The sequence below is a fragment of the Topomyia yanbarensis genome, chromosome 1, assembly GCF_030247195.1.
Source record: "Topomyia yanbarensis strain Yona2022 chromosome 1, ASM3024719v1, whole genome shotgun sequence".
NCBI classification, from domain to species: domain Eukaryota; kingdom Metazoa; phylum Arthropoda; class Insecta; order Diptera; family Culicidae; genus Topomyia; species Topomyia yanbarensis.
This window is the reverse complement of record NC_080670.1, coordinates 177,251,531-177,276,229: the sequence shown is the minus strand read 5'-3', so window position 1 is coordinate 177,276,229 and position 24,699 is coordinate 177,251,531. Positions and strand designations below refer to the sequence as shown.

The window sequence follows — 24,699 nt, the reverse complement described above, 5'->3', positions numbered from 1 at the left end:
GAATGATTTTGGCTCATGGAAAAGCAGCAACGCCTGAGAATTCCTGTCGGTTAGTCTCAGAGACAAGCACTTCTCCGGAGGGCTTGTCGAATGCTCCGGCATGGCTCTTAATATTTGCGGGTGCCATCCAAACATTTACGCTGATAGAGTTGAATTCAACTGCGCATCACAATAATAGTTCAGAATGGTTCAAACATTTCTTGCACACCTGTCACTCGACAATTTCCGGTAGCAAAATGTCCCTATCGTCGAGGAATTTCATCGCCAGTAGGACCTCGGAAACGGCTCGTCTCAGCCTTAAGGGCACTGGAAAAAACGCGGTGAAATAACCATTTGCCATGTTAATGAAAAAGGCGCAATACCGTTAGCGGAAAACCTCGAGCACAATTCTATTACTAGACTCACCGAAAAACATTTAAAGCAAAAATCAATTACCAACAGCTCATCAAGCACTCTGCGATAACGTGGATAGTCGAACCACTTTTGATGCAGGGAGATCTTGCATCATATTGTAACGTTTTTGTAACTGAGCTGCACCATATTTTAATAGCAATCAATCTAAGTATTCCTTCCCATTAGATAATATGTATTTTGCACGCAGCTCATGAACAAGTTCGATTGCTATTTTTACGAACATTGATCATTTCCGATACAACTTTTACCAAATTCGGGTGTTCGATTGGAACTAGTCAACCAAAACGTTTTTCTGACAAAAAAAAAATGAGAAACAAAGTAGTTAAGAAGGAATACATAAAGCTGATCTAGCTCAAAAATTTAACAGAAATTATCAAATATTCAGCTTTCGATGAGTCGTGTCTGTCACGATACCGAGCCAAAAGAAGCAGTAGTGCTACCAAGACCATGGTGGTTTAACGCGATGTGCTCCACATAAACGATTAATTCGATCAAATTGTCATATACTGTTAATTTTATTGACCGTGCAGCTCAAAAGCATTTAAATTATTAGAAGTACAGATCAAGCAAAATTAAAGCATTTTTGTACAATCGATGCCGACAAATCTGACAGATTAATTTTCCAACGATAGCCCAAGTAGTAAAAGCATGCCAATATTTTCTGAATATTGCGGTTGTTGAGATTTTAGCAAATGTACGTAAGCTCTTTTGTTTTCACGAATGTAGGCGCGAAATGTCAGAAAATCGCAAAAAGAAATTGTTTGCATTTTGGGTCAAAATCATTTATCTGTGCCTGACTTTCGGTACTGTAGCTTCCGCATTTCGTGCTGAACATTTAGAGCTCTATACTTATACGCGTTCTCAAAATACACAATTTGTGTTCGAGGCAACCGACTGCTTAAATGTGATGTCCCGTCAGAGCAGAAGTTCTGTTGTCAATAGAACAGCAAATCTGCCACTAATTTATTCCGGCTCTAAGTTAGTGTCAGACCAAGTATGGTAGACTGGTTATACTCTACAATAGTCAAACCAAGGATAACATATGCCTCGCTAGTTTGGTGGCCTAAAACAAGACATCAACTCAAAAAAGCTAGGTAAACTTCAAAGGCTTATTTGTGAGCGATAACCGGTGCCATGCGAAGTACTACATCGAACGCATTAGATGCAATGTTGCATCTCCTTTAGTTATATCAGGTGGTACAGCTTGAGGCGGAAAAAAGCGTAAGTCGTCAGAAACAATTATTTGGAAATTTAACAGGACATCTTGCGGTTCTGATAGAATTCTCCTATAAATAACCTCGTCATTGCAGCTGAAGACTGGCTGCATGCGATGCCGAACTTTGAAACTATTTATAAAATTATGGATCCGGTCAATCTGGGAACAAAGTAGCCCTAGTCTCCGCCCAGGCTCAGTAATTTTCTTCACAGATGGGTCAAAAATGAACCATTTGACAGGATCTGGTATCACAGGACCAGGAATAAACGCTAGTGTCTCTATGGGATACTGGCCGAGTGTTTCAAGAGAAATATACGCCATTCTAGAATTCACTTATGTAGTCTGAAAATATCGCAAATATCTGCATTTTAACTTTAATCACGAATGTAGGCGCAAAATGTCAGAAAATCGCAAAAAGAAATTGTTTAAATTTTAGGTCAAGGTACAGCAACTTCCGTATTGAACATTAAGAGCTATATACTTGAACGTGTTCTAAAAAGACACAATTTGTATATTCAAAGCAAACGACAGCTCAAATCTTGAGCGTTTTTTTCAAAACGTCATATCTGCAATGAGTTACTCTCTTTGTTTACTTCCTCTTCTGTTAATAATTCGGTCACTAACATTTATCCCTCAACTCCTTTGCATAATATGCTAGTTAAAACCACCGTCTTTCGATCTGTACTGTAAAATAAGTGAAAAGTTTTAGTGACGCCGTAAAAATCGAAAGAGAAAGTAAACAAAGAGAGTAACTCATTGCAGATATGACGTTTTGAAAAAACGCTCAAGAAATGTGATGTCCCGTCAGAGCAGCAGAAGCTGTTATGTCGATAAAACAGCGAATCCGGCTCTAAGTTAGTGTAGGATTCTGATTATACCAATGACTTTACATAGTTTACATAGGTTTTTAAAGAAATTTTGTTCAAGTCTAATGTTTAGGAAATTTAGAGTTTTTGTTTTTCTTGGTGCTACACCGGTGTAATGCAAAAAAGAAAGACTGATTACACCCAAGTTTGAGTGACAGTAACACCGACTACTCCGGTGCAGTGCACGGTCAAAAACGAAAATGACATTAGATTAGGTTATAAGTAACATCATGAGCCTCTGTTTTTCTTTCTCTTTCGATTATTACGACGTCGCTATAACACTGCACTATTTTTCCGGTACATATCCAAAGCCGGTTTTTGCTAGAATATTTTGCAAAGAGGTGAGTAGTAAAGGTTGCAACGACCGAGTATTGTACGGAAGAGAAAGATTCCAACGAGAATCTCTAATTGCCACTTACAACCTGAATTATACCGTACGTTTAATAAATTACAAATTAATCTAAATTTTCTCCAGGATTGCAAATTGTAAGAATAAAAGAACATCGCGAATTTAGAATCACATCATTTTTCCTAAAAAGGAATCAGCAACACTGAACACGCAAATGAGTGCTTGCTTCCACCCTTTACAGCCGCGGGAGAGTGAGTGAAGAACTCACGTTTCCAGCCAGCCTACTCTGTGATGCGTATGTGTGCGTGTGGGTGGGTGCCGTTGGATTGGAATCTCTCTGTCGAACAGCACTAGAGAATTAACACTTTTTTGATCGCAAAAAAAAGTTGATTTTCACTTCCGAATCAGCCAAAATGTCACTTCACGATACACTGACGAATCATTTTCGGCGCAACAGCACTATCCCAATCGAAACGTTTATCAATAAAAGTTCAAAAAGCACTTTTTACAACGAACCTACGGAGAGCACCTACAAAAACAAAACCTGCTTTGCTCACTTGCTAGCTGCTGCTGAGCTGAGTGTGGCATGTTTTTTCATCACCTGCAAGCAAACCATGGACCCGGAGTTTCTGCGGATGCACTGAGTGCCACGGCGAATGCGGTTGCATGCGTGCATGCAAGGTGGGAACTCAAATAAACTTGCATTGCATACTACACGCAACCGTAAAATAACCTACAGAATAAGTTCTTTTAACTTAAATTTAGGTACTTTTGAGCTGTGCATCGCTTTCGCACTTATTAGTGTTGTCAAAAACAAAACGAGAGATTCGACTCAGTCGAGGTCTTCCGTACAGTACTTTTGAGTTGTTTGGGGTATACTTAAAATTAGGTAAATTCAACTTAAATTTAAGTAAATTAAACTCAAGGTTGAGTTATAATTTTTGCCGTAGTTAAATGGAAGCTACCTTCAACTCGGTTTACCTAATTTTACATTCCTGCACGATACCACGAGATTGAGTCAAAAGTACTGAATTTTAGGTAGTTTTTCGGTGGCGTGTACACTGTTAGCACCGAAAGGGGAGTTTTTGGTTTCTACCCAATCAATTAGGTTGTTAATCACTCGATGCCCGAACAGAAAGCAATATCAAAATTGATCGTAGAAACGTTGAATTTACAACAGTTTTATTTGTTAACAACTTTTCTTGTAACATCAATGCACTTATGATGCAGTGCTTCATGCCTCCAAAAACTACAACGGAAAAAAACAATGTAAATCGATGTTTTTGATTTCAGAATGTATGGGAAAAGATCAATTTTTTCTTTGTTACATCCCTTAACGACCCCCCTTTTTCCATGTAAAAAATCGGGTTTACAATGAAATTGGATGTAGAAACAACAAATGTGATTACATTTCCATTGTAAATTTTCCAGAATAACATTGTTTTTCGTTGTAATGTAACAATAAAAAATGTTTGTAATACTGGTGTGCATTTCTATTCGGGTGGACTTTTGGTCGGTGGCTGCCGGGGAAGAAACGTCTTTTTATGTTAAATCTCTAGTGCAATTTTGAAGTATTTTCAGGTTTACTCCGACGTTCTGATCGCACCAAGAAGACGTTAGGGTCTTACACGCAACCAAGGATGCAAAAATCGCTCAAATGAAAATCGATCGTACCCAAGATCGTACCTCTCTACCGATATTCCTTCCCAAATGATACTTTTTAATAAATACACAGTGATAGAAAATCGTTCACTATGATCTGATTCAACAGCCTAGAAAGATTGTTCATTTTCACTTTCTCCGATCGGTATCAGACAATGCTAAAACAGGAAAAAATATTACCCCAAGAGAACACAAGATACCTAATTTTTGATAATTTAGATCGGGGAAAACCGAAACCAATACAACAACTGTCTATTGTAACAATATTGGGCGTGTTTCCGGCCATTACCGGGGTACACACTAGCAAATGTACTGTTTTTCACTATGCTGTTCTCTTGCTCTAAAATTTGTAGATTAAAGTGATTTATTTAAAGGTAGGTTTTCTGAAGGACGTTCTCAAAGACATTTTGCATTGGTGGCATATTTTGGTGATGCCCTAGCAGAGTAACGTGATAATTAAAATCGACAGAATTAGATTATGAATAAACTCTGTCATTGTTTCTCGGTTTTCGATGGTAAGTACGTTTTGTCTCCGTCATTTTTCTTGTAGCTATGGCGCTGAAGCACTTCACACTCGTGTTCGAGGTTAAGTACCTACTAAATCGATGAATTTTGGCATGAGCAATTTTCTTCTGTGGTATATTTACTTTATGTAATCTTTTGGGGCAGTTTTTAGAGGCAATTGCCTCTCAGCACTGAGAATAGAAGAAAACATCTGCTGCTCTACACATGGCGAATATTTATCGGAAATCGTACAGCAGAGATCTATAAGTATCCAAATTACACTTGGTCACAAGTAGAAGCATGTCATAAGCTTCTAAACCCCAGCGATGTCGCGTAATTAGTATTACACACAGAAAAAAAATGTTGGTAAAAATAAGAGTTTTTTACTCTTAGCAAAAAACAACCAACGTATACTCTTAGTTTAAAAATAAAACTTTTGTTTTGAGTACTATTCATCATTTCTCGACAAACATATGATTACGGCCTAAAAGCCAACTGTCAAAATCCACTTTGAATGGAAATTCCGGACAAACTATTATGCGCCAGTCACAGATGTTTATAGTAACCGAAAGAGAAAAGTTTTCTCTTTCATAAACTGTTGTGAACTGTGTTCGGCTAGTAACGGTTTGTCCGGAATTTCCCTTCAAAGTGGATTTTGACAGTTGGCTTTTAGGCCGTAATCATATGTTTGTCGAGATTTGCTTAAAAGGAAAACTTTTACTTTGATTATTATTCTTGATTAATTTAAAAGATTTACTTTCAACCTAATAGTTGGCGTTGGTTGCTTTTTGCTAAGATCGGAACACTCTTACTTTTACCAATATTTTTTTTCTGTGTGTAGGTTTGTTCCAGTACCAGGAGAAACTGGAAGTACTCCGGAGCAAACAGGGAGAAAATCGTTCCTGTATTATCTTCATTTCTTTTTCTTCTTCTGGTAGCAAATCGGAGTGAAAAGGAGCGAGAATTTTTTGCTCCGGAGCAACAGGGAGTGACTTCCGTGTACTGGAACAAACCTATTGATTGTCAAGAATTTTGGAATATTGGTCTTGATGTTACTTCAGTCACCACACTATATGATGTGCTGGAACATAGAGTACAGTTTATAGTTGTATAAAACGTCTCAATACTGGAGACGTTATTCGCGCTTTTCCCGTGATATTGATTACTGGTTAACGTTATCGCACCTATTGCTCCAACTGTCGTTTTTGGAAAGAAGTTCACGAAACAATTGAAATATTACCAAGAGAAGTTCTCGCACAGAAGTAAAGAGAATAGCTTCTTTCTGGGATTGGATACAAGAAGTTTGTTGTATGATGGGAAGAGATGTAGTTAATGTCGTTTTTCGTATTTTCCATGATTTCCATGATATAGCCCTGCCCATAAAACGCTTCCAGGTAGACGACTATAATGTCCCGATATACCAGAAACCATTGTACCATTGTACCAAATACAAATATGTTAATATGGAATGCTCTGATTCGAGGACTCGTTTTAAGCTACCATGTACCTAGAAAGGTACAGTGTCAAAGTGACAGTGTACGTTGATGAATTATCATTGGAACTGGCAACGCAAAACGCCAAGCTGTTTTCTATTGTATCCTAGTGAAATTTCTGTTATTCGTTTTTTTTGTTTACGCGAATTTAAAGTATTTCATTCGTTTGCGTTTTCGACATGAAATGTCCAAAGGCACCGAGGTTGAGTTGATGTTGGGTTGCCTATCAGCGCTAGCCAGTCCCGCCCTGTGGCTCCAATCTGCCGATTTTCGGAACGCATAGCATCGTAGGTTCGACTATCGGTTTCAGTCTGGTCGCCGTGGAATGCAAGGACTCAAGTGGAGCACACTCGGAACGATCATCGGATCGTGATTCATTTCACCCGTGCTCAATGGTATGATGAGCTTTCGTCTCCGCATGCAATCAAAAAACAAACCAAATCCGTACAAGATCGATCCGAAAATTGTGAAGAAAGCAGAAAACCTATTTTCAGACAACAAAATAGGTCTGGACAACACCGATCTGATGATAACCAGCTTAAACAACATCGATAAATATCAGATAACGATTAATGGAAATGGACGCGTCGTTCTGAACACGTACATTGATCGTCGGAATAGTAGCAACATGTCACCAAAGTAACCGGATTCAACTACGCAAAATAACGGAGTAAAAAACTAATCGAACACGATCCAGAATGGGAAATCTCCTACTAGCCCCAAGAGTGATAGCACTCTTCCAATACCTGATTACACGCTGGCGATGCTGAGTATTGTTTTGAACAGTACCGACAAAGATCTCAGGAAAGATATTGGTAGAATTGAAAATGCAGCTGGACTAGATCATACATTAATCAGTACGACCCTGTATCCGAATTCGAGTAAAGTTCCTTTAATTAGTGGTAAGGAAGGTTCGGAAGAGAGCAGACACAATCCAATGGAGGAAGAAAATGAGGAAGCCCTGTTTTAGTTCCTGTAAATACTGTCTGCGACGTTCGGAAGTTTTGCTCACATTGGTAACGATGTGCGTAACGCGGTAGGACCACTCATTGCTCTCTTTATGCTCTATCGGGAAAGCTCAGTATTGCAAAAGTTTGAAACTCCGCTTGCATTACTACTGTACGGTGGCATCGGTGTCTCACTATGTCTGTGGCTATGGGGCCATCGTGTCATACAAACGATTGACAATGATCTCACAAAAATTACCCCATCAACAGGCTTTACCATCGAAATTGGTGCTGCCTTCACGGTACTGGTGGCGGTACAATGATGGACATGTTCTCAATTGTTTTTTAATAGCATTTTTTACCGTAAAATATTGGTTTAAACTACGGAAAAACCTTGCCATAAAATAATTTATATCTACAATAAAAGCTCTAAATGGAGCTTTTATTGTAAATGCGTCGTAGAATATTCAAACTGATTTTTCTTCATTTCAGTACATTGCGACTTAGGCCCTAATGAAAAATCTGTGTCGATATTCTAAAAAATTATAACAGTTAATATAAAGTGAGTTTAAAACATGTAGGATAAAAAATCAGTCATCTACTCTATGTGGGTATTTTGAGTACAAGAGGGTGAATGTTTTGACATTTCTTTGAAATATGAGGGAATTAAAAAAAATAATATATTGTCTTCGAATCAATAAATTTTCGTACAGACTGAAATACTATACTAACTTAAACCTATTTTCAATTTGAACATTTCTCTACTTAAATTAAAGTCAAAATGATGAAAAACGCTATTGAAGAGCTGACAGCAAACATCTACCGGGTTATTCTGGCCGTACTGCGTGCGATGAGTAGAGCGCCGAAAGAAGTCCATTCTCCGCAGAGACCTACCAGGAACGTTGAAGTCCAGCTTAGCGAGAAGCAGAGGGCAGTCAATGTTGTCAGCGAGAAGATCGAACACAAAAAGTCGCTGCAGAAAAACTCCTGTTTCGTAGCGTAGGCAGGTTGATAAGAGCACAACGATGCTCATACGGTGGTAGTTCAAATCGATTTCGCCAGGGAAGCCGTCGAAGGGCATACCTGACGAAGCTCTTTTGCACCCGTTCTATGCGATTAATGTGTACGGTGTGATACGGGGCCCAAACAACAACTCCATACTCTAGAATGCTGCGTACCAGACTGATGTACAGCGCCTTCATACAGTAGACGTCGTTGAAATCTTGGGTGTTTCGTTTGATGAGTCCTAGTACTGCATAGGCTTTAGCAGTTACTGCATTGAAGTGTTCGATGAAACGTAGCTTACGGTCAAGTATAACACCAAGGTCCTTGATTGATGAAACTCGCTTTACTGGGGCAGCGCTTACTGCATACTCAAACGTAATTGGCGAGAGTATTCGTGTGAATGTGATTATGTTGCATTTCTGAATGTATATAGTCATTCCGTTTCTATCACACCAACTCATGATCCTATCTATGTCCATCTGAAGTGCACAACATTCTACCAGAGTTGTTATGATGCGAAAAATTTTTAGATCATCTGCGTACATCACCTTACACGATGTCAATTCGCTGCAAATGTCATTCACAAAGAGCACGAAGAGAAGAGGTCCAAGGTGACTCCCTTGAGGTACACCCGATGTGATGTCGAATGGGTCTGAAAGTACAGTTCCCTGTCGCACAGATGCACTGCGGTTTGTAAGGTACGAGAAGATCCAATTGGTCAGCCAGTCCGGAAATCCGATTCGCCTCAACTTTTCAAAAGCTAGCTGATGAGGAAGGCGATCGAAGGCTTTGGAGAAATATACATACACTGCATCAATTTGTTGTCGTTTCTCTAATTTATCAATCAGCGTTGACACATAGCTCATTAAGTTCGTCGTTGTTGAGCGCTTTCTAACAAACCCATGCCGGGATAAGCTGGCTTTCTGGCTCGGCTAGTTGCCAAAAATGACAGCAAACGCGCTTTAAGCAATGTTCACATCGCTACGAACCAATGTTGTTAACTCGACCTGGAACTTTTCGAATGCAAACAAACTTCATTTTGATGTGCTTAACTGATACTCGGGTGATAAAAGCGTTCGGATTTTGTGGAGAAGAAGCGATGCAAGAGAAAGCGTGATTTTTCATATATATGTAAATAATTATTTGTTTTGAATCCAACTTTTCAACAGTTTTGTACATTGATGTGAATAGACCTTGAACATTTGAAACGTAGCTAGCGCTACTGGCATTAGGTGACAGCTTCAGGCAACAAACAGTTTTCACGTGGCTGTTTGAGTACAACTCACTCAAACCTGCTAGTGTTGACCCCTCGTGCTATTAAATATACTCTACCACCTCTACCCTCACTAATCGAAAACCACTGGGCTGGATCAGTGGGTGCACTGCATTCGCGAACTGTCAGTACCACGAACCCATTCGGTAGCTGATCGTTGTGCAAGGAAACAACAGAGCACCATCTAGTTTTTCTACCTGTTTCGGATTAAATCACTGTCTTCTAGGAGTATTAGAAAGTAGTGAGCTGTTGCTTTTTGTCGTTTTCACGTGTTTTTCTGTAATTAGTGTTTTTTACCCCTTTCTGACCAGGTATTAGCAGCATCAATATATAGAGAAAGAGCAGAATGGAAACATTTTCGGGACTGGTGAAAACCACACTGCCAAACTATCTGGCCGGTTTGCCCATTCCTAACAGCATCGGTGGATGGTTTCGGCTGGGATGTAAGTAGATGACTCCATTTTTACTTTGCTAGCACTAGAAATCGGCCGCTGCGAACACCAAGGCCATGCATGCGTTCATTGCCGAGAGAAGGGAAAGGCGACAAGAAAAATGTTCAATGATCGTGTACTCGAAACGGTTGACTTACTATTTCACGGTGGATGTCGTAAAAATGGAAAAGTTACTCGAAGTTGGTAAACTTTCTACCTTATAGGTAGCCGAAAATGACTCGGTGACAGAAAACAGAACTAGTTCGTCGATTACATAAGCTTTTGTTTTCTATGTCACATTCATAAGTGTATGTCTTGTAGGTAGTATACATGTGTAACTAATAGTCGATTAATAGTATATGTAGGTTAGCCTTTGTTTACCAAGCGATTAGAACAGGTGCTTGAACCTGTTTTTAGTTCTTTGCGTGTCATGGAAACCTTCTCCGGCAATAAGATATTTTCTGGCCGACCCACATACTGTCCTTACACGCATAATTGTCACATGTGAGGTTACTATGCCCTAATTAATCTTAGCAGTTCTATTTACTTTACCCATGGGAAGACATGCTTTAGAGCTGCGCCTGCTATCTCTAATCAAGCCATTAGCTCAAATTGTAGGATTAATAGGGGTACGTTAGACGGCTTTTCGCTTCGCTTAAACACGAGGCCATGTCAGATTTTTTTATTGTACATCTTCTTAGGAGAAGCAACAGTTTAAGCCGTTATCTGTTACTGGCTGCAGAATTACCAACATTATACGCTTAAATCTTCCACAATCTACTGTCGCAACGATGCATTACTTTCTTTTCTAAACTTACTCTAAAAATTTCTTTTATCATTCCATCAGTCAGGGATTGGCTCTCGCTGATTCCACCGACCGCCGCCCTCGGCGGTCTAGTGTACATGTCGTATCTGGCCTTCTGTCCCGAGGCACGACCGAAACCAAGCACTAAGGTTAACCGCAAGATTCGCATGTCCGAGGGTAAGGTGGTGGACATGATCGACATCGAAGATATCGCCGAGAAGGCTGCCTTCTGCCGCTGCTGGAAGTCCAACAATGTAAGTAAGCAACATATTTGCCAAAATCGTTTATTCTAATGACTATCGACCTACTTCCAGTGGCCGTACTGTGATGGATCGCACGGTTCCCACAATAAGGAATGCGAGGATAATCTCGGCCCAGTGGTTGTCCAGCGCAAGAAGAACTAAGCTGAGAACGTTCTCTAGGGGCTGGATTTCACTGCTGGCTGTTGAATAGTGCTTTTCTTATAGTTACATCCATGGAATTAAGAGCCAACGAAAACGCGCATTATGCCTCATACATTTAGCCACTTGCAATCTAGAAGATATACTTAAACTAGAAGGAGGAAGAGCATTAAGATTTAATTTCTCATCAATTCGTTATTTTTCTGTTCCCAATCAATTGAAAGATTGAGTCATGCGATTGGAAAATATTTATCTGCTTAAACATAAACATTAAAAAATCACAGCATGATTCAGCTGCTTCAATGTTCTGTTGATATTAGGTTTTTGCGTGTAAACGCAAACATACAAAGAAGTGCTTGTAAAATTGATAAATCTAAACTGGCGAATGTTATAAACAATTGTCACAATTGGGTTCACTATTAGAGACTGGTGAAGGCTGTTAGGTAAAAAAAACAAAGAACAATAAATTGATTGAAACGTTGAGTTGAAGCAATGTGTGCTTGTAGTTGCTGAGAAACACCTTCACTTTTCAGACATTTTAAGAAATGAGAATGGGAGCAATCAGCGAAGGACCATGTTAAAGGAATTTTCGCTTCTGTAATCAGATTATCGAAACAACAATTGCCATTTTTAATCCATTACACAGCATTACCGAAACTTAAAGTTTTCTATTGTGGTGTTGCTTACATTTTTTAGTCCCCTACTGTCCACGGGGGAGAGCGATCGCTAGTTCCTACAGGTCTACGATGCCGTAATGCTGGGCCAAACTTTTGTTAGCGGGTGCGTGCAGTGTTGCTACAATTAAATCTGTACCGGGAGTTGAAAAATCTTTTCGATCTGTACTCTTCTATAGAAAAATCTGTACCGGATTCTGTACCCAAACAATAACAAGGTTGTAAGAAAAATCATTTATCTTGTACATATTTTTCATTCGGGGAAATCAAACCAGACATTTTGACTGGGTTGTTTTATTTGAGCTGGAATTCCACAAGAAACCAGTTAGAATTCCGGATGATGAGTTTGACTGAGTAATGTAAATATCAGCTCCAGCTCAAATTCTCGTTGCCACTTTGTTTGCAACCAACAGAGTGGTGGCGAGAAGCTGAGATGGGGCTGGTAATATCAATAGGATGCGAGAAACTTGCTTGCAGGAATTCAAATGGAGCAGGTCAGAGTGAACGTATGCACTTCGAGAAGATTCGTTCGCCTTTCACTTAGACATCATCCCTTTGATTTGCTAGAAGCAGGTATCTCGCATTCTATTGTCAGCTTCAGTTCAAGCTCAATAAGTATCAGCTCCACTTCAGATTCTTGCTATCACTGCTGCCTGACGCAGCATAGTTGGAACCTGTGTACATTTTTCGCGACATGTCAAGCCACCCGTACATTCACGCTCTGCTGAAAACGTCTCATGTCTCAAACAGGTTAGCCTCCAAGCCTCGACGGTTGGTCTCGTGACATGTCATGGAATTTAAATGCGTCATCGGTCTTGAGACTGGTCATGAGAATAATTTACCTGTCGCGCGTAAGGCGATACCAGTCACACAGTTTACGAACCTGTACAAAGATGAACATTTTGTTATGGTTTGCTTGTTTGACCTGTATCTTATTCTTGATCGTTTAAGTACCGTGCAGTGGCAAATAAACGGAATGGTAGACGCTATATAAATTGAATTATTTTGAACTTTTTCAACTTTTTGATAGTAAATGTAGCGAGTTACGAGGAGTTAAAAATCAATCAACTGGGAGGTAAATGCGTCAAAATTGAAAATTTTTCATCTTTTCACAGATAAATATTGTTCGTTATTGCAAGCTACGAGGAGTTGAAAATCAATAGTTTTAGACATTTTGGTAATTGTTCCGAATCGCGGCTTTTTCGAAAAGAGGGTTAATTTCTTTTGGAAATGGTTCTAAATGGCCTATTTTATAACAAGCAATGAAAAAAATTTGGGGGGAAAGCTTTAAAGTAGTTTAAACTGGAAAAAATAAGTTGTTCCCACTTACCTTAGGGGAACTGGGGGTAAGCCCGACACCCTGGGTAAGCCCGACATCCCACGACTTTTCCCAGATATCAAATTTTAAATCATACAATAATGACAGGATATTATTAGTACGATTATTTTAGGCATTTCGATACACATCGATTCCATATGGGTTCATTAAACGTCAACAAAATAAACAAAACAATCGAAAGCAAAGTTGTTGTGCTTTTGATGTTATTTTTAGTTGATACATTTTAAGGTTTCAATAACACAAAAGCTTTGAAAATGACCAGTTTTTGTATCACATATTCTATTCTACTCTCCATATCGTTATTTGTGTGTATTGAAGATAAGTTTGAGTATTTCAATACTGTTAATTGAGCATTTAACAAAAATGTGCACTGTTGGGGTAAGACCGACAGTTTTTGGGCGGGGTAAGACCGACACGGTGTTTAGATGTTTGGGTTCGTTTTTGAATCGATACAAACGACTGGGTATATTTGTTGTGTTCAATTATACTATAATTACGTCATTTTAATAATTGAAATACACGGAAACTATGTTTTTTTGCAAGCCGACCAAAAAAATTAAGAATTAAATTGAACGTGATATTACAAAACGAAACGAAAAGTATAATCTAATATGAGATTTTGAAATGCATTGATGAAAAATTTTCATTAACCGTTAACCGGATTGTTGATCAACAGTGTTCCGAATAATCACAACACGAACCGGATAGCTTACTACGAAGCGTGCGTCACTTTTAAGTGAATGAGTCCTAGTAACAACGTATATAATCTGCTTGCAGAACAGCTCATCCTCGTTAGAATGGCTATACAAGTGGTAACAAAGCTCGAAAGAATTACTTGAAAAAACCCGTACCATAATATAAACCATGCGTTAAACATTATTTCCATATCAACATTTGAATAGGGCTAATAAGATTTGTAAACAAACTTTTGTTTTGCTGATTTCTCCTAATTTGTTATCATTTCAACACAGAAAACATTTGAAAATGATTCTACCAAGGGTAAAGATGTTGATTCATGTGTATTTTTCATGAAATTCAACTCGGTGGCGGAATAATGAGAAAAATAAGTTTGTTTACAAAAGTCTCATTCGCCCTTTTGAAGAATTACTATTGATTTATTCATAACACCACGCATTCGAATGTTCTTCCTCTTGCTACGCGATGAAACTACAGAAAGCATACGTTCGCATCACACATACTCATATACACATAATTGCACTTTATCACACATACACAATGCATTTTTAATGGAAAAAATTGGACAAAAAGAAAGTTCAAAAGGGGGTCACTCTTGCCCCTTTGGGGTGTCGGTCTTACCCGCTGCGTTTTTAAAATGTCATTTTTCTCCATTTTTTGGCAACCAATAATTTTTAATGAATTCAATGTTTTTAAACGCTGAAAAAATTATATTTTGTTAAGAACCACCTAAACAAGGATGATGCACAGAATATACAATTTTAGGATCTTTGTGGAATTTTAGAAAAATTATTGCGCTTAAGGTGTCGGACTTGCCCCGAGTTCCCCTACTAACAATGGCATTGCTCATGAGAAAGTGACGTTAAGGGTGGAGGTAGTGTGATGCGGCTTTGCCGCATAGTCGAGTCCAAGGATTCGAAGCGGCGCAAAGCCGCTGAGAAACCGACGGACGAGGTGGTTTTCATCTTGCTATCGAAGGGTGCAATCAAACCTGTAATCCACTCGTTTGCCCGGTATACTTAAACATAGGGGCTATCCCTAGTTTAAGTCCGACTGAGCGGCAGCGAAGTCGGACAGCACTTGAATGAAGCGATGTGGCGTAGCCACATTCGGCACTAACAAAATTTTATTGTTGTAAATGAATACTATCCTTTTGTTACTAAATAAAACATTGTTAATGCCTAATGTGGCTACGCCACATCGCTTTTTGTCATGCTGTCCGACTTCGCTGCCGCTCAGTCGGACTTAAACTAGGGATAGCCCCTATGTTTAAGTATACCGGGCAAACGAGTGGATTACAGGTTTGATTGCACCCTTCGATAGCAAGATCAAAACCACCTCGTCCGTCGGTTTCTCAGCGGCTTTGCGCCGCTTCGAACCCTCGGACTCGACTATGCGGCAAAGCCGCATCACACTACATTCACCCTTAACGTCACTTTCTCATGAGCAATGCCACTGTTAGTAAGGTAACTGGGAACAACTTATTTTTCCAGTTTAAACTACTTTAAAGCTTCCCCCCCCAATTTTTTTCGTTGCTTGTTGTAAAATAGGCCATTTAGAACCATTTCCAAAAAAAAATTAACGCTCTTTTCGAAAAAGCCGCGATTCGGAACAATTACCGTTTTAGACATTTTAAACGCACACTGGGAAGTAAATGCGTCAAAATCGAAAAAATTTCAAGTTTTCACAGACAAATATTTTTCGTCATTGCGAGTTACTAGGAGTTGAAAATCAATAGGTTTAGACATTTTAAACGCACACTGGGAAGTAAATGCGTCAAAATTTGAAAATTTCCATCTCTTCACAGATAAATATTGTTTGTTATTGCGAGTTAAGAGGTGTTGAAAATCGATCGTTTTAGACATTTTAAACGCACAAGGGGAAGTAAATGCGTTAAAATTGAAAAATTTTCATCTTTTCACAGATAAATATTGTTCGTTAGTGCAAGCTACGAGGAGTTAAAAATCAATTGTTTTAAACATTTTAAACGTACACTTGAAAGTAAATGCGTCAAAATCGAAAAAATTTCAACTTTTCACAGATAAATATTGTTTGTTATTGCGAGTTACGAGGTGTTGAAAATCAATAATTTTAGACATTTTAAACGCACACTTGAAATTAAATGCGTCATAATGGAAAAAAATCTACTTTCACACAAATTTTTTTTTGTTATTGCTAGTTACGTGAAGTTGAAAAACGATAGTTTTGGACTTTTTAGACACACATTAGTAAGTAAATGCGTCAAAATGGAAAATTTTTCAACTTTTCGCTATTTTTTTTTGTTTTTCGAGTTACAGTAAGATTCCGTTTTGGCACGTTCCGTTTTTGGCATGCTCCCATTTTGGCACACTCCGATTTTGGCAACAAATGGGTTCCGTTTTTGTCAACATTCTTGTTGTACATAATAAATCTTTTAAAAATGTGCAATAGATATTTTTTGTATCAATTGACATTGCATTTGACTTTATTTCCAAACATGGGAGTCATATTAATCCTCAAAAGCCCAAATCATTTTTTTTTTTTTAATTTTGTTAACCCTTGTGAAGGCAAGCTAAAATCCTAACATTAAAGGGCAAGCCGGGCCTCTCAGGCCCGTCTAAATTCAAGCTCCTTTTTGCCGTTCTCATATAGAAAGGTTATGCAATCGGTCGAAAATCTCTTATATCATTCGACTCAGTTCGTCGAGATCGTAAAATGTCTGTATGTATGTGTGTGTATGTATGTATGTATGGATGTATGTATGTGGCAAATAATCTCACTGATTTTTATCTGAGGTGGCTGGACCGATTTGTACAAATTTAGTCTCAAATGAAAGGTGCAGCCTTCCCATCGGTCGCCATTGATTTTTTTTATTGATCCGACTTTCGGTTCTGGAGTTACGTGTTGAAGAGTACAATCACAGAGCAAATTTCCATAGAAACTGATACCACCATGATGTCCAAATGATGCAATATATATTAAAATATGTCCAACATTACTTGGCTTTGCATGCCTAGATCATTAATGACCCACCGAAGGCATTACGACCACATTGGCCAGCTATGGCGGTTCTTGATGGCCCGGGGGAACTTACCAAGTTCCTAAGATAATGTCATGCCTATTTCTCAGCGAATTATTTACCGATTTTTACAAACTTGGTTTCAAATGAAAGGTACTGCATTCCCATTGGCTCCTGTTGAATTTCTAATTTATCCGTCTTCCGGTTCCGGAATTACAGGATGATGAGTACGAACGCGCAGCAAATCCCGATTTCAGCGTATAAGGTGATGGATGTAAAAAGGTCAAATTTTTTTTCCAAAAGGTGAGTACTCGGAAGATCACGTCGACTGTCGATTGGTTCTGAGCTCCATTTCGTTTGAACACGACCAATAAATGTTTCTGGGTTGCTATTAATTTCTTCTGATGCATAACCGGAGTACATATCCACATTTTTCTGCATCAGATTCATCGTCGGAAGCAATATCATTCACATCTTCTTCCTCGCTTTGCAAATCAGTTTCGGAATCGTCTGCTGTTGAATTTGCTCGAATTTCTTCCATTATTTCAGATTCTTTGAGCCGATTGAAAACATGGGCATATCGTCTTATAGCCATTTCAATTTTTTATTGCTTTTAGATCCTACAATTTGAATAATTACGACAACTATAACACAAAGAATAACCAACAAAAATAGACAATAACGACAGAGTTAGGTTATGTTGTATCCAAATAATTGTCAAGTACACCACAGTGGGTGAAATAAAAGTATTTACCCAAAAAAATATGACACACGTCATTATCGTATGCTATTTTTACATTCCTTATAAAATAAATGTATAGAATTCGCTCAAACTTTCAAGATTTTTTTCTTATAAGAAAAGGTAAAGATAAAATCAATCAAAACATGAAAAAAAAATCCTGCTAATATGAAGATGAACTCATCAAAATGTTTTTTTCAGATAAATATTAATGTATAAAACCCGTGGTATTCCTAGTAATTATTGCATGCACACCGGGCCTGCCAGGCCCGGCTTGCCTTTTTGTGAATGTAAAAAATTCAAACATAGCTGCGCATCATTCCATAGATGAAAATTTCACAATTCTTTATTTTTGTTATAGATTTCAAAGCTACTTATCAAAATTTCCATGCCCAAGCTTATACTGCATACACATTTTTTTGTAACTAAAAAATTGTAACGTGCCGGGCCTCTGAGACCCGGTTGCCTTTTTGAGGGTTAAAATTGTCTTACAGTTTCAATGCTTTACTGTGATAATTTTGTGGTGTTTTTCGCAATGTTATTTAAAAAAAGCGTTATGCATTTAAAGGTTAAGGTGAAGATATGCGGAAGCCACGTTGCTAGGCACCGACTCGCTTGTTTACATTAGGAAAAACTGAAATCTGAAGTGAAAATTCAAACGCACAAATGAGAGTTTCCGAACATTTTCCTTTGGTCATCTGCACATTGGCAGAAAATTTGAAGTTTTGTTAGTAAACGATTAAAGTTGCGCGAGTGTTTTTGCAGTGGTGTGTGAAAAAAGTGCTTTTGAAAAGTGCAATGAAAACGTGAAGAAGTGTTTCGAAAAGAAACCCCAAGTGAAGAGGGGCGATATTTTCGCAGAAAATAGGAGCTACAGATGGCATTCCGTCAAAAACTCGGATTGATTGTATAGGAAAATATTCTAGCTTCCTTAAGTAGCAGTTTCGTGGCACACCAGCAAGGTTAGTGTGTTGAAAAACGTATTTTTATATTTGCTCATGTCAGATACATGGTTAGGCAGGGGAGAGGGGTGTGTGTGTGGCGCAGCAGCTATGTTGTGGCTCGCATGTATAATGTCCTTAACTATGTTTTACACTATATGTGTCGTATTTAATGATAACAATAAGTATAGAAATGTATTGTTTATGTATAGTACAAGTGGTAGCAGTGTAACTAGTGTTAGACGGAATCAATTTTTATAGTCGAATGCAGATGAATGCGCTACACCGCATAATACAACGTCACTACAAAACTTGGCACTAAATTTGCAATACATATCGAAAGCCCGTATTTAGGAATACAAAACTGTAGGCGAATGACCACTTCGGTTAAAGCCTATAAATAAATAAATAAATAAATAAATACAAAACTGATAGCTCCCAAATAGTTTACGATGTCTTTTTGAAAATGCATTTTTAGATATAGTGCACTTTATATTCGTAAATGTTGATTTTGCAAACCTCCCTAGGTGCCAAAATTTTCTGGTAAAAAGAAATAATAAATTAACACCAAACATGAATTCAGCGACGTAAAATTACCCCAATGTGAAGTTTTTATCAAATTCGGATCCCTTTTGAGGTTTTGACCGACTTTTTTTATGGAAGGTGATCACTGTGCGAAGACTGAATTTGATAAACATGAATAAAATTAAATTTTCTTATTTTTTCCTTTCATCTAATTCCATTTCACACATGGTTAAAAATCCTTGAAACATTTTTGAAGTCGTAAATTGAAAATCCAAACTTTAAAAATAAGGTTCAATTTTTGGCACGGTTCCGGTTTTGGCAACAGCAAAAAATAAAATTGTTGCCAAAAACGGAATCCTACTGTACTAGGATATGAAAATCAATAGTTTTGAACATTTTAAACGCACATGGGGAAGTAAATGCGTCAAAATCGCAAAATTCACTTTTTACAGATGAATGTTGCTTGTTTTTCCGAGTTATTAGTTATTACTTCCCAGTGTGCGTTTAAAATGTCTAAAACTATTGATTTTCAACATCTCTTAACTCGCAATAACAAACAATGTTTATCTGTGAAAAGTTGAAAATTTTTCGATTTTGACGCATTTACTTCCCAGTGTGCGTTTAAAATGTCTAAAATTATTGATTTTCAACACCTCGTAACTCGCAATAACAAACAATGTTTACCTGTGAAAAGTTGAATTTTTTTCGATTTTGACGCATTTATTTCCCAGTGTGCGTTTAAAATGTCTAAAACTATTGATTTTCAACATCTCTTAACTCGCAATAACAAACAATGTTTATCTGTGAAAAGTTGAATTTTTTCGATTTTGACGCATTTACTTCCTAATGTGCGTTTAAAATGTCTAAAACTATTGATTTTCAACGCCTCGTAACTCGCAATAACAAACCATGTTTATCTGTGAAAAGTCGAAAATTTTTCGATTTTGACGCATTTACTTCCCAGTGTGCGTTTAAAATGTCTAAAATTATTGATTTTCAACACCTCGTAACTCGCAATAACAAACAATGTTTATCTGTGAAATGTTGAAAGAAATACAATTATCTCATTTTCTATATTTCCAATTATCCGCCAAAGTACGGTATCCAATATTTTACCCATTTTCAATACCGGTTCATTGTCGACATGTCACATAACAAGCAAACCTGTTTTTCTATTGTCGCGACCGTTCGCAAACGAACATACATGTCACAGTTCAGTAAATGTACAGCCGCTTGACAAACCAGTTTTGTTTTGAAACATGTACAAATTTTATGACATGTCACGGGGAAAATGTATCGTGTCACAGTACACGCGCTTGTGTCACATGTCGCAAGAATCCGCAACTTGTACATGTCACGAGCAAACATGCGACCAGTCACCAGATGACTGGTCATAACCATGACATTTTCCAGCTATGCTGACGCAACGTTTACCTGCTGTTTACTGGGATGCATCGCAGGGTTCAAATATTTTAATTTGCTGTGTTGTAAAAAATCTGTACCAATCTGTACTTTTTTACAAAAATCTGTAATCTGTACCGTACAGACTCTATACCAAGAATGCTTCAAAAGTCTGTACCTTTCTAGATAAATCTGTACTTGTGGCATCACTGGGTGCGTGTATCGGCTAAACTTTCACCAAACCATGCGCATGGGTGCTGTAATGTCGTGCTACTTACAGTCTTCCATTGTTGCTTACCTACTAACATTCGCCCTATTGCGTCCCGATGCGGGGGTGGCGATGAATGTGTACCGGCGATAATGAATTCGCGCTGTCAGCGGCTAAGGATCTCCGGATGTCTTCCTGCGTACGGAATTGGTAACTGCTGGCAGTGTCGGAGCGCCGGATAGGCTGTCAGTAACAAAATAAGTTCACTCCGGGTGGTCGTTACGTGTAGCTCGGCTATGCAACACGTGAAATCAAGCGTCGCACTGCTGGCTTTTTTGGTTGAAGCGAAAGGATTTTGCAAGCTAGTGCGTGGATCTGGAGCGAAGCCGATGAAGAGAGCCAATTTAAATGGGAAATGTTGTATTTTCGGATGGTTGGGTCGAACGATACACAAACAACGTACGATTGGTTTGAACTATTAAAAGGAATGACTCTTGATTAAAAAAGTTATTAACATAGTCAATGAAATGTGAGTGTGATGGACTGGTAATGTAGGTTTACAGTAGATTTATTGCCTATCCCGAGATAAAGTAAAGTTTCGTGACCGACACGAAGCCGGGAGAGGGTCTTCTGCTCTCTCTGGTTGTTGCGGTCGGTCCATACCACAACCAGTTTCACCGGTGGTTGATGAAGCTGGTTTTAATGCATGCGTTGAATTCTCGAATTATGTCGATTGTTGGTGTTTCCGCCGCTAGTTGGGCGCGGGTCCACCTACCGAGGGAGGCAAATCGATCTGCGACGACATTCCCTTTTATGCTGCTGTGGCCTGGGACCCAGCAGATGGTCAGTAGTGGGTCACGGTAGGCTTCGATGGCCTGTGCTTCGATGTTCCGCTCTAGATATCCTTTAACATGGAGAGCGAGTCGGTGATGATGGCTGTCGGGGAGTCGATGGGTCTTTTATGCAATGCTACTGCCAGGGCTGCTGCCTCAGCGAAGAAGGCTGACCACGAGGAGGGCAGGCAAAACGAGACCGCCCTCCAGGCCGCTGACCCTCGCGTCTACACCATCTACTCCGATGCGGTTAGGGTGGTCACCTGCTCTGACGACCATGTAGTCGTTGTTGTGGCTCGGGTCGTTCCAGGCACGATGTCTCACCCGGTGAAGGCGGGCGATGGGCAGAAGGGAGCTGTTTGCCTACTTGTTGTTGAAGCCGGTGGCTATGGACATAGCGAAACACTCACCTCCCGATGTCTTTTCCAAGAATCCGAGAATTCTCCTGAATGCTGTTTCTGCGGCTGCCCAGCGGCAGGGAAGGATTGCCGTCTCGACGCATGCGGATTTGCAGGTGTGCTTGGTAGCAGGATGGAGGTTAGTCGGACGGCTCCGTTGGCCAGTGTGCCGGGGACATCGACCAGTCCGTCTAGGTTGCGACAGGTCAATTCGATCCCGTAATACATACTGCTGTGGATTGAGGCGCGGTTTTGCTGTAATTTTTGGTGTGGCGGGAGCAGATCGTTCGAGCCAGCCGCTTTCGGCTCTCTCTTTACTTGACGGAGGTAAGAGACGAAAGCTTTCCTGTCTAGTGTGGTACCGAGCACGGGGTTGAGATACCCTTCCGGAATGAGCCGAACTCTTTCCGAAAGGGTATCTGAACCCCGTTGAGCGAAACCGGTCTGGCGTTGGCGAGGTGGAAGGATCCGCAGCAGTGAGTGCTAGCACACTTAGAAGCAGTGAGGTTGAAGCCGGTGGCTAGAGCCCATCGTCCGACAGCATTGGCGGCGGCTTGTAGGGAGATCCGTGTACGGGGGATCGTTTTTCCCAAGGCAACAAGAATGATGTCGTCCGCGTAGACGAACACATAGACTCCTTTGGGTAGTGAAGCGAACATTGAGTTCATCCTAATTAGGAATAGCGTTACTGCAAGCACTGATCCTTGCGGGACTCCGTTGGTCTCCCAGAATTCGTCGGAGAGTTTACCACCGATGTATACCTGGAATCGTCGGTCCTTTAGGTAGTTTTGAATGAAGGCTCTGAGACTTCCGTGGAAGCCTGCAGCACTCGTAGAACTCCTTCGCGCCGCTGTATTGTAGGCCTTCGCCACGTCTAAGATGGCGATGTCGGCATGTAAGTTTTTCGCCCTCGCTTCTTCAATAAGTTCTCCTAGGAATCCCAGGTGGATTCCTGTCCTGAGTCCTTTCCGGAAGGTGATTTTCCGATTACCAACAAATTTGCCTCCATCCAGCCATGTAATAAGCCGTCAGTTCACCATTCTCTCTAGAAACTTTGCGGTACACGATGGAAGGCTTATGGGACGGAATTCGCTCGGTGATCGTGAGCCTTTACTCTTTGAGGGGATTGGCACGAAGTAGGCAAGTTTCCAGTCGTCTGAGAAGGTTCCACCTTCCCAGATTCTATTGAAGGCATCAAGGAGTGCCCGTTTTTCCGTATGGAGGCAGATGTCTTAACATTAGGTACCTTACTCTGTCGGGACCAGCCGTTTTTGCGCGGGCTGTATTGAGGGCGGCAGTGAGTTCTGTCCCGCAGAAGGGTTTGTAATATATTCCGCTGTAGAGTTTGGTGAAAAGTTGTGGGCGTTGCTTCGGTACGTATCTTGTGCCGAACGAAGTCGACGGGGAGGGTGTCGTTCGCGGATAGCGATTGGAATTGACTGCCGATGCTGTTTGCGATCTCTCGTGGGTCGGTGATTGTTACATCGTTGATTGAACAGTCAGAAGCCGTTTTGTCACTGTTTACCGCTAAGAGCGTCGACCCGCTCCACAACTCAGGGGAATCTGGCAGTGTATGCCGTTCAAGATGTTGGACAAGCTGAATTTTTTGGCTTTTTGGATAGTTTGCCTAGCTAGATTGCGGAGTGTCCTGAACTCGGCTGCTCTTTTATCAGGCAGGTAGTTTTTTGTAGAAGGCGTAAGGCTTTCCTGCGTATCCTGATGGCGGAGGCGACATCTGTATTCCACCAGTAGATGACGCGGCGGGCACGACCCCACTAGTTCGGGGGATGCTTAGTTATATTGTATTTCCTGATTGTACATCATATTATCATGATTTAATCTGTTCCACAATATTCCGCCACGTCACTCGGTCAGTTGCTGCTTGTCTCCAACCTCTCAGGTGCCCGATACTCGCCGGGTTCTGCTCCCCTTGGTCCAGCCACCGGGAACGCTACGCTTCTCTCCGTCTTGTACCTGCCGGGTTGGAGGTGAAAACCAACTTGGTGGGGTTGTTGTCCGGCATCGCCACAATATGCCCCGCCCACCGTACCCTTCCAGCTTGAGCTACTTTCCGGATACTTGGCTCACCATAGAGTCGCGCAAGTTCGCGCATCCTCCTGCACACCACCGAAGATCGTTCTCAGCACCCTTCTTTCGAAGACTTCGAGTGCTTGCATATCCTCCTCGAGCATTGTCAACGTTTCGTGCCCGTAGAGAACCACCGGTGTAATCAGTGTGTTGTGCATGGCGCATTTCGTGCGGTGGTGAAGCTTCCTGGATCTCAATGTTTTGTGGAGCCCATAGTAAGCTCGACTTCCAGAGATAATAGATAGATGAACTCGTCAACCACTTCGAACTCGTCGCCGTCGATCGTAATACTACTGCCCAAGCGTTCCCTATCGCGATCGGTTCCGCCAGCCAGCATGTACTTCGTCATCGACACATTTATCTTCAGTCCTACTCGTGCTGCTTCGCGCTTCAATCGGGTATACAGATCTGTTACCGTCTCCTTGTTTCTACCGATTATGTCCACGTCGTCAGCGAAGCACACGAACTGTCCGGACCTCGTGAAAATCGTGCC

The 24,699-nt window shown here is 40.2% G+C and overlaps 2 protein-coding genes and 1 pseudogene across 4 annotated transcripts in view; 2 read left to right on the top strand and 1 right to left on the bottom strand.

Annotated features, from left to right (window-relative positions):
* The window catches only part of LOC131682547 (PH and SEC7 domain-containing protein), a 205,462-nt gene extending 202,046 nt beyond the window's left edge, over nt 1-3,416 (bottom strand). For both annotated transcript variants that reach the window (XM_058964119.1, XM_058964110.1), the window contains exon 1: nt 3,362-3,416. The gene's annotated coding sequence lies outside the window, so the exon portion shown is untranslated. The remainder of the gene's footprint in view (nt 1-3,361) is intronic.
* A 3,272-nt stretch (nt 3,417-6,688) lies between these two features.
* Nucleotides 6,689-7,774, top strand: LOC131676100 (sodium-dependent phosphate transporter 2-like; annotated as a pseudogene).
* Nucleotides 7,775-9,820: 2,046 nt separating this feature from the next.
* Nucleotides 9,821-11,855, top strand: LOC131682537 (CDGSH iron-sulfur domain-containing protein 2 homolog). Of its 2 annotated transcripts, none has more exons than XM_058964090.1 (4): nt 9,821-9,967; nt 10,041-10,172; nt 11,008-11,219; nt 11,280-11,855. In XM_058964090.1, exons 2-4 carry the CDS (start codon nt 10,076-10,078, stop codon nt 11,367-11,369), a joined length of 399 nt encoding a protein of 132 aa, XP_058820073.1. In that variant the 5' UTR covers nt 9,821-9,967; nt 10,041-10,075; the 3' UTR covers nt 11,370-11,855. The 2 variants fall into 2 exon arrangements, with proteins under 2 accessions (XP_058820073.1, XP_058820083.1); XM_058964100.1 differs by having other exon boundaries at nt 9,824-9,970.
* Nucleotides 11,856-24,699: the final 12,844 nt, after the last annotated feature.